Genomic DNA, 10,338 nt, shown 5'->3' with positions numbered 1-10,338 from the left:
TAGGAAAATAGTTAGTTTAGTATTTGAACAACTGGACAAAGACGCGTTTTTTGGGTATATATATCTTAATAATTTTTTTGTAAGAAAATGTTTGATGACAGTAAGATATAGTAATGACATTAAGATACATTGGAGAGGAGAACGAATATACATTTGAATTTTTAATTACATTTTGATGCTTTTAAATATAAGAAGTGCTGAGTTAGTTAGAAAATAAACTAGCTTTGTATTTTGAAAAAGAAATGAAAGGTTCAACGAGGGAAGTCAAGCAAACAAAAGTTTTTATTTTTGTTTTAGCAAAATGAAATTTGTCTTAGTTTCGAATAGAAAATTAAATATAAGAAAATGGAAATATCCTAACAAAAACTAACGAGAGACTTCGAATCCTTAGAGAACAAGAACTATTTTAAAACAAATATACAATTTTTATGAAAACAGTGGGGGAGAAGAACAATTGAGGTTCCTGTGATTGCCTGACTGTAAAAGGCTTCTGTAAAGCTATGATAGAAAGAAATATTTAACATGTTGTATTAATAATGCAGTCTCAAAAACTTTTATTAGTTAAACTATAATTGAAAAATTATATATATCAAATACTATAGTCAGTTCAATTATTTTATTTTACTATATTTTTAATGATATGTTTATATTTCTCATTTTGTTGACTGTCATATCAAATACTGTGTTCATTTAATATAGCACGTAGTAAATTATTTTCTGTAAAAGGAAAAAAAAAAAATATATATATATATATATATATATATATATATATAATATTTAAACCCTTTTACTTTAAAATGTTTAATAAACTATTTCAAATATATTTTAGTCTTTTAATTTATACTTTTAGGTTATACGTAAATTATGTATACATCTTTTATTGTTTTATTATTTTTCTTGTTTTTTATAGAAATTAAGTGTATTCATCTGTGAAGTTGGTATAATGTTCTACCTTATGTAGTGCTGTTTTTAGCTTTGAACTTTGGATTGTAGATAAAATGGTATGCAAATCAAAAGGGGCATTATTTTTGAACTGAGTTTCATTGTTCCCAGCCTATGGCAGAAGGTCATGCAAAGCATGTTATATTTCCAGGGTGTAAGGTGACCATTCAATACTTTAAAAAACATTGAGGTGGGCAACATCAATTCATTGACATGAAAAACAAATCTTTTGTAATCGAATGAGAAGAAAAAGAATTAGTAAAATATTGGTAAGGTCAAATTTAGAATCCCGATAAAAGCATGAGATTTCGTGCCAACAAGTTATTGAACCAGAATGCTATAAAGGCTTGAACTCTGATTGTGCAACATCAGAAAAGAAAAGAAAAGAGAAATACAAGAGTATCCACATCTCAGAACACAGACAAAATGGGTGCTTCTCAATCAATCTCAGAAAATTCTATCCATGAATTCACCGTCAAGGTACACTTCTTTGTTATAAGTTTCAACCGAAACAAAAGTTTAAAATCATGTGTTAAAAAAGTAAATTGATGAACATGTTTATTGAGTTTGGTTGTTGCAGGATGCTAGGGGCAAAGATGTGAACCTAAACGCCTACAGGGGCAAAGTTCTTCTTGTAATCAATGTTGCTTCAAAATGGTTGGTTTTATTATTTAGCACAACATTCTCTTGCATTGTTGTTTAATGATGAAAAGAAAATAAAGTTAGTTTTTCCTACTCCTTTGTGACAAACAGTGGATTTGCTGATGTGAATTACACACAGTTAACTCAGCTTTATTCCTCATACAAAAGCAGGGGTATGCTATTCTCTTTCAACTTATTCACATTGGTTGGTCTAAAAGGAAAGTGATGAGTGTTTTGTTGATGTTAGGTCTTGAGATATTGGCATTTCCATGTAATCAATTTTTGAAGAAAGAGCCTGGGACTAGCCAAGAGGCACATGACTTTGCATGTACAAGATATAAGGCTGAGTATCCAATTTTCGGGAAGGTATATATTGCTTCTTCTTCTCGATGTCAATGAAAATAAGACACATTTGTTGGTTTTTTATTTTTCTAATCCTGATGCAACTTCACCTGCGGTTGTTTTTTTTTAGGATGTTATATAGTTTAAGAATGACAAAAATATTTCATTTCACAACTGTTATGCGACATACAGCACGTGGACACATGCAGAGAGGGATGAGAGGATATAATAATATTAAATATCAGATATTTATTAATAGTTAATAATTACTAATGAATTTTATTTAATATTTTTATTAATTTAAGTAATGAAAATAAAATTATTAGTAAAATAGATGTTAATAGTTGGAAGACTTGTTTAAAATTTGATTTTATATTTATGAAATTAAAGTCATTCAATAAAATGTTAACTTTTTAAAATTTAATTTTGGCTTAGGTTATTTAAAATTTGTTTTAAAATATCAAAGTTATTTGTATTAATATTTTATTAAATAATTTAACTTGAATTATACTTACCAATTAATTTTTTATTTAAAGTTATAATATAATGATTTATTTTTAAATAATTTTAGTTAAAATTTAAAAAGATGAATATAAAAATATTTAAGAATATTCATGATAATTATGAAATTAAAAGTTTACAAGTATTCTTTTCACATTATACTCAACAGGTACTGAAATAACTAACAGAACAAATTTTTTTCTCATAAGGGAATAAATAACAGATCCATTGTCAAAAGATAAATTTCTCCCTAGGTGATAATATATATATGAACTATTATCCACCTTAGTAAGGGTATTTGAGTGTTATAAGCATGAAGTTTCTTATGCTAAGAATTTATTATTCTATTCTATTATCTCTGTTACATGTTCCAACGCACTTCTTTCTTTGATCCCCAACCGTCCGTGCAATTGCATATGAAATTGAACAGACCGACACAAATATTGGAAAATGAGCCAATGATGCTGCTGTTTGTCGGAAGATTAGGTGATATTGTCCGTGTGAAAGTAACTATGTATATATATTTTTTCTTTTGTCTTTGAACACTCATGTGAGTCATGTGGTTTTTGGTGAATTTTTACAGTGTTTGTTTTACCTTTGAACACATTTGACTTAGTTATTCCAATTGCATTATCCAAACAGTGAAAACATGTTGTAGCTCAATAATTTCACTTATGCATGTTGAAACACTCTAATTAACATTTACTAATTTATTTAATAAAGTTTACTGACAGTGTATATAAATATTAATAGTAGGTTGTGTATGGGAATATGATTTACATTAATTATGATGTTTTACCAATGACTTAGATTAACCCATGTATGAATGTATCAAACAAATTAACCTAGTGCTTTAAATTCTTGTTTTTTATTATGTGTAGGTACGTGTGAATGGATCAAAAAGTGCACCAGTGTACAACTTTCTGAAAGCACAGAAATCTGGAATTGTGGGATCTAGAATTAAATGGAATTTCACTAAGTTTTTGGTTGATGAAGAAGGCCACGTCATCAACCGTTATAGCCCAACCACCAAGCCATTAGCCATTGAAGTAAGTAACATATATTTTCTCTCTTTCATGGAAGGAGATAACCCTAATTATTAAAATAAGTATATTTTTTTTAATACAATATTTAAATCTAGAATAAATAATCCATTTATTATAATAAATATTAATTAATATATTTTATTTTTAGTATAATAAAATATATTCTTAATATAATTTTATTTGTACTCAGTTAATAATTAAAGTAAACCAGCTTATATTTAATTTTTTACTTTTTTTTTTAGTTTATAGTATTTATTGCACTTAGTTTATCCATGTATTCTAAATCCATAAAAAACCTACCAATGCTAACCGACGATCTGTCGTTAACTTTATTAGTATACTTTATCATAACTTTTGATATTCTTTTCACTGAGTTTGTCAATTTTTAATTAATTACTTATCAATCATGGTTTCTGATTAGTTGACGTGGTACTACACTAGCCAAATATAAAATTTAATCACTTAATTTTATATCTTATCTATTATCGACTAGTGTTTTTAATTAACGTAAATTAAACTGCTTGAGGTATGAAACTAAAAAGTTTTTTGTTTTCTTCTTTGACAGAAAGACATCAAGAAAGCATTGCGGTTGGCTTGAAAGACGACTCTACAATTATTTCAAACGAAAACGATTGCTCGTGTTCAACATATATCAAAAGAAAAAGGAAATGAAAAGATTATGTGATTGATGTTTATTCTATTCGTTATTTAGCTTATATTTATGTCTCATGGCTTTACTTGTGATGTTGTATCATTTTATTCTATTATTCTATTAAATTTTATTCCAAGGAAATTGTTATTCAATTTGATTTTGCCATGTAAACATATGTCCCTATGTACAACAGTAGCTTATGGTGAAAAAAAAAAAACTGTATTTCCACATTAGGGATGCCTTGACTTTGATCACATAGTATTTATATATTTGAAAACTTTGATTATTTAGTAATTTAAATATCTAAATATAAATATATATAATTATACTTAGTAATGTATTAGTTGAATTTAAAGAAGTCATAAGTATTTATAATGTGATGTTATTTAGATAAAGAAATGGAGTGAAAGAGAAGATTGTGGAAAGCATTGAATTATTTATAAAGTGTAGGTAGAATTTCCTTGTCAAAAATTCTGAGAACACCCATGTATAACATACTATTATTGTAAGTGAAGGTTGAAGCATACATGCAACCTATTTTATCTTTATTTGAGATAAATTCCTTTCCCCATCATTTTTGTTTTCTTTTATTTCCTTAAGTCATATGCATTAGTTAGTGTCCTCAATTATTATGCATTTTTTTTTTTAAAGTTTTGAGACAATCTTTGGTGTTGTATGAAGAGAAACTTTATTATGAGAGATGTGAGTTATCAAATTTAAGAGGAGTGTTATAGTTTTGATAAGCAAATAATGGGGCACACAATCACAATGCACCACAAATTTCTTATCCTTTCAAATTCTCTTTCAATTCTTTCCACTGATTTGCTTAGTTTGTTCACAATAATCAGAAAAAAATGACAAAAACCAATGCATGACAATGTAAACAGAGAATAAGGACTAATTACAAAGACGATCAAGATCTTGATTAACTTCAACAGTTCACATCTAGAATGAATGTTTTCATCTTTTTGGCAATGAAAAATTTTTGCCCTCAGTTTTCAATTTCCTTGCCTACACAGAAAATCAGGGTCGCTGGGTCCCGTGACAGAAAATCCATAGGCAGAGGCACACGTGTAAGAGTGAACGTGCATGACCAAATGTATCAACCTTATTGAGGGTGGCCAATAATGTTGAGGCTGTCCACTTCCAGAATAGCAGAGGTAGCGATGTGGGACTAATCTTTTAAATGTGAGGGTGAGAGCACGATTTGTGAAGATGAAAATCAGAAGGAAAGGAAGGTCTTGAACATTGAGTGAATGTGAAGGAATTTGACTGGTGCCGGAAATGATAAGAGGAAGGCATGTCAGGTCGACAACGACAACGACCTGGTTTTGCTTTGAGGCAACACAGAACACGTGATCATGGCCACTACTAGAGGCACAACATTGCCTTCAACAAAATGTCCTTTGAGAAATCTGAACACATGATTGTGTTATGGCCTCGTGTGGAAAGGCATGTTCTATTTTAGGAGTATTCAACATCAAACCCAGGACGAATACATTAATTTCTTACTAGTACTATCCTGCTGCATTCAATTTACTCCTCACCCCACAAATTTATGTGAAATCTCACTTTTTCTGGGGGGTAATGTGGGTGGTATGCTAATAAAAGCTGGTGTTTTTGATTGTGTCTTTTAGTCTTTCACCGAGGTTATAGAATCTGAATCATGACAGTGTTAATTACAGTACATAAAACATATCGAATGGGAGAAGAGAGAGACAAAAGACAGTTTCGTCCGTATTCTATAAGTATGGTGTACATGAGTCAGCTTGTTCAAGCACAGAATATTAATGGTGGTTTAGTCATCACCATGATGATCAATGAATCATGTCAACCATGACTTGGACTTAAAAAAACTCTAGGATCCTTATTATTGAGTCATGATTAGACCTACAATACTTCACCACCCACCGACTGGTTTAGTATTTTATTTGACCTAAATATGGCAGATTAAGAATGGTTAGGCCTATAACCTATTGTATAACTGTCATTAAGAATGTCTTTATCTGGAGACAAGTTGCAACAATGAATGTATTTTACATTATCACGATTGGTGTGGTTTGTTTTTTATAGATAGAAGAAGGGGTTTCCACTGATGTCTTATTTAAATATGAAAAAGAAAATAAAACAAAATAGAAGATAAGAAACATTGTAACAAAGTTGATATAGACAGATCCCACAAAAGAGATAGGCATTGACGATGGGGCGACAAGGGTGACCCTTGGTCAGTAATAGTGGATGAGTAGTCCCTCTCAAGCGTGTTCGGCAAAGGAGACAGGCTCATGGGTGTAACTTTGTCATCTTAGGTGGATGGTGGCACATGTCCCAAAGCTGCAATCAGAGGCCACAAAAACAAAAGTCATCTACCACATTTTTCTTCCTTCGTATCTTCAAATCCTTTTTCCTATATATATGGTTCAGTCTTCACCTTCACCTTCAGTCTTCAGACACCCTTGAAGGAGAGAAGAAATGGCATTCTCAGTTAGGAGTTCAAAGCTTCGATCATGGGGGAGGTGTTCCAAACAAGTTCGTCAGCAGAGGACACGACTTTACATAATCTGGAGATGCACTGTGTTGCTCTTGTGCTGGCATGAGTGAAACTCGATATTGAAGACATGGAAGAACCTTGAGCTATGTTCGAGCAGAAGTTGGGGTTCCATACTTGCTGAGCACAATCAAGTGAAACTTGTATGGCGAGAAATGGAGAGTTTAGGGGGTAGAGTAGGTAACTAATGGGGCTATATGCTCAACGTGTAAATTTAGAAACTAGCCTGTTTATAATTCAAAATGAAGACATAACTCAGTCTCTCATGTTTGAGTCTTTTTGATATCACACACACTGACATATAAACACTGCCCTTTGCTTTTAAGGTTTATTACTTCTGTGTCAGCGTGAATGGTACTGAACTTTCTGGAGTAAAAAGTTCTAATCCCTTTTTAATGTCATTCTGAAACTATATAGCTCACTTATTCAGAGAGTTCAGCATGACTTTAACATGACATGATGGCTGATTTAAGAGAACGTAGCTCCACTTTTCCTTTCCATCTCTGCCAACAAAACATGATACCTTCTTTGTCAATTGATGATGAGATGGCACACTTCATCATCATGCTGCTGTAGAAAATCTCATCTTAAATCAGTTCTTTCTTGGTCTAGAGAAATTGTTTAAAGTCTTTTGGATTCGTTCTGTATTCAATCTATTCTTCTTTGACTAAGGATGTGTTCAAAAGAAGATGGCAAAATAACTCATAGAAGAACAAAAATTTTCTAACACACATGCTATATACAAAGATGATGATGATGATGTGATGATTTTCTATGATGGAAGAAATGAAATGCCAACAACTTCCACCAACTTTTATTCCTGTGAAGGGAATTTTGGTCAAGTCATTAGCAAACCTAAGTGAAAGTAATTGTTACTAGACACTTCAGGAAACTAACTAGTGAGGTCTCTAATTAGTTGGCTGTTCATATATATCTTTCAAGGTCATATTCCTTTCACACTTTCATTTTTTTCTCCTAAACTTGACAATTCTCCAAATGTAGTTATCAAATGAATGCAGATAAAAACAGTGAGTGTTAAATATATAAGATGTTCTCTTGAGGAAACAAAGGAAAAGATATCACTGATACACAAGTAATAAAATTAAATGTAAATTGGCAAATGGAAAATGTCTCATACTCTTGATCATGGAGTTGGATCTCTAACTACTTTCCCTAATAATTAAAATATGACAAATGGAAAAAGAAGAAAGTGAAAAGCGAAATAAAGGTAAAAAATTGTGAATAATTTAATTGAAATAATAAATTTAAAAAATAAAATGATATGTTTAATAAATTTATCATGTTGGTTTTTTTTGTTATGAATTTGTCCCAACCATACCCAGGTAGGCGGACATCAGAGAGCACAATGGCCGCCTACCTCACAGAGACGCCCTCCCACAGAACCAGGCAGCCATCAGAGAACGCGATGGCCGCCTACCACGCAGAGCTGCTTACCACACAAGAGCCCCTCCACATGGACATCACGGCCCCCACCTGGCTCCACACTCCCCCATTAAACCACGTGGCCAGCAGCCGAAGCCTGACAGCCGTTTCCCATGCAAAGGCACCCTCCCAAAAGAAAGCCCCCCTTTACGCATCTCATGGCCGAACACCGGACACCGCCAACACTTGAAGAACCTGAGGGACCCTTTGGTAAATTCTCCACTCCTACACTAGATCCAAGAATGGCTAAAAAAGGAGTATTGGGCCAGAAAGCCCATCCCAGGTAGGACCCACAGGTAAAAAAGGTATAAATAGCACACTATCCCATGCATTCATTACGCATTAATTATTCTCTGAAACCCTGACATCACCAGTGCTGACTTAGGCATCAGAGTGTCTTTTGCAGGTCTCCTGCGCCGCCCCCAAGCCCCCTTTGACGAGAGAAGACCGGCCCCGAGAAGACGTACAAGACCCTTGGTTGATTTGTGGATTACAGACCTCGGTCCCTTGAGAACAATTGGCGCCCACCGTGGGGCCGAAGAGTATTTCACAGATCCAAGGCAAACCCCAGAAGCGAGATGGTGTCCACGCGAAGCAGAACAGCAGAAGTCCCCCCCTTGGTGCCGACTGTGGAGGCTGGCGACCCCGGCCCCGCCTCGGAGGTGTCACGCATCCTGGAAGCTCAAGCCAGGATGCAGGAGGAGTTCGCGGAGTACAAAAAAAGAAATGCGGAAGAGATGCAAGCACTAAGGGAAGAAAACTCCCGCCTTAGGCGGAGAATTGAGACAGACAAAGCAACCGGGGAGCCAAACCCCCCTCATTCGAGGATGGAGGCCCCCCCTCAATCGAAAAATGACCCCCCCCATTCAAAACTCGACGTCCATCCTACTGAGGACGAGAGTGAATACAGGCCCACCGCTCCAACCCTAGGCGGCAATCATAGTTCCTTCGCCTCCAGAAGAAATCGCCGCCACCCCTTCGTGGATGGGATAACGGAGACACCTCTACCCCACAAGTGGAAGGCACCAACAGTCACCTACGACGGAACCACGGACCCAGATGAATTTGTATCCATCTATACCAATCAAATAAGCTTGTACTCTACTGATGATGCAGTACTGTGCAAATCATTCTCAGTAGCCCTCAGGGGATCGGCTCTAGAGTGGTTCATGAGCCTCCCCCCCTACACCATCGATTCCTTCGCTACGCTCACCTCTACCTTCACCACGCAATTTGACACAAGCAGACGGCATGATCTAACCACAATCGCCCTCCTCAACCTCAGACAAGAAGAAGGGGAACCCCTACGAGTTTTTATCGATAGATTCGGGGCCATTGCCATGAAGATCAAGGACCTCACCCCTAACCTCATATTGATGTACATGATGACCTCCCTCAGGCCGGGACCTTTCGCCGACGAGCTGGCAATGCGCCCCCCCCTGAGCATGCAGGAACTTCGTAAGAGAGCGGCCATGTTTATAAGGGTTGAAGACATGAGGCGTTACCAGAACTATGCCCAACCCGCCCCGGTGCGGACAGAGACCAAAAGGACCAACAAAGAGCCCATCCCACGAGACCATAACCGTCCCTCAGAACGCAGACCAGCAAAATTCTCGAACTATGCCCCCCTCAACGCACCCCGGTCCCGCATACTCGATGAAGTCCTGCAAGCGGAGCTCCTCCCACCACCCAGGAAGTATCAAAACCCGCCAAACGCAGATTTGAGCAAGTATTGTCACTACCACCGCAACAACGGCCACACCACTGACGAATGCGGCACCCTACGAGACAAAATCGAAGAACTCATCCGAGCTGGACACTTAAGGCACTACATAAGAGAAGCTGGGGTGGGTCCACCCAGACCCCGCTACGACAGGAACGATAACAGGAGGACCGAACGACGCAATGACCAACGAGTCGAACGCCGAGAACCCAGGAGAGAGCCAGCCAGAGCACAGAACGCGGAACAAAGGGAACCACCGCAACCACAGCCGCGACGAGCGGATGATAGACCACCCCTACGAGGAACGATCAATACGATATCAGGAGGATTCGCAGGAGGAGGAAGGTCCTCTTCATCGAGGAAGAGACATCTACGGGCCATCCAGCAAATACACACCATATCCAGCCGAACACAAAGAAGAATGCCGCCCATCACTTTTTCAGACTCTGACTTTCAGGGCACCGACCCCAACCAAGACGACCCCATGGTCATAACTGTAGAA

The 10,338-nt window shown here is 36.1% G+C and overlaps 2 protein-coding genes across 2 annotated transcripts; both read left to right on the top strand.

Annotated features, from left to right (window-relative positions):
* The first annotated feature begins 1,263 nt into the window (after window positions 1-1,263).
* On the top strand, window positions 1,264-4,358 carry LOC146884746 (putative glutathione peroxidase 4). Its single transcript, XM_085676268.1, has 6 exons — window positions 1,264-1,422; window positions 1,523-1,599; window positions 1,696-1,757; window positions 1,832-1,950; window positions 3,309-3,476; window positions 4,039-4,358. The coding sequence occupies exons 1-6, from the start codon at window positions 1,369-1,371 to the stop codon at window positions 4,069-4,071; spliced, it is 513 nt and encodes a 170-aa protein (XP_085532394.1). The 5' UTR covers window positions 1,264-1,368; the 3' UTR covers window positions 4,072-4,358.
* A 2,085-nt stretch (window positions 4,359-6,443) lies between these two features.
* On the top strand, window positions 6,444-6,936 carry RTFL14 (ROTUNDIFOLIA like 14). The gene has a single exon (XM_028081916.2). The coding sequence runs from the start codon at window positions 6,595-6,597 to the stop codon at window positions 6,721-6,723; it is 129 nt and encodes a 42-aa protein (XP_027937717.2). The 5' UTR covers window positions 6,444-6,594; the 3' UTR covers window positions 6,724-6,936.
* Window positions 6,937-10,338: the final 3,402 nt, after the last annotated feature.

The sequence above is a fragment of the Vigna unguiculata genome, chromosome 7 (assembly GCF_037176805.1).
Source record: "Vigna unguiculata cultivar grain cowpea cultivar isolate G323 ecotype 2 chromosome 7, ASM3717680v1, whole genome shotgun sequence".
Taxonomy (NCBI): domain Eukaryota; kingdom Viridiplantae; phylum Streptophyta; class Magnoliopsida; order Fabales; family Fabaceae; genus Vigna; species Vigna unguiculata.
The sequence above is the reverse complement of the archived record's forward strand: the minus strand, read 5'-3'. Positions and strand labels throughout refer to the sequence as shown.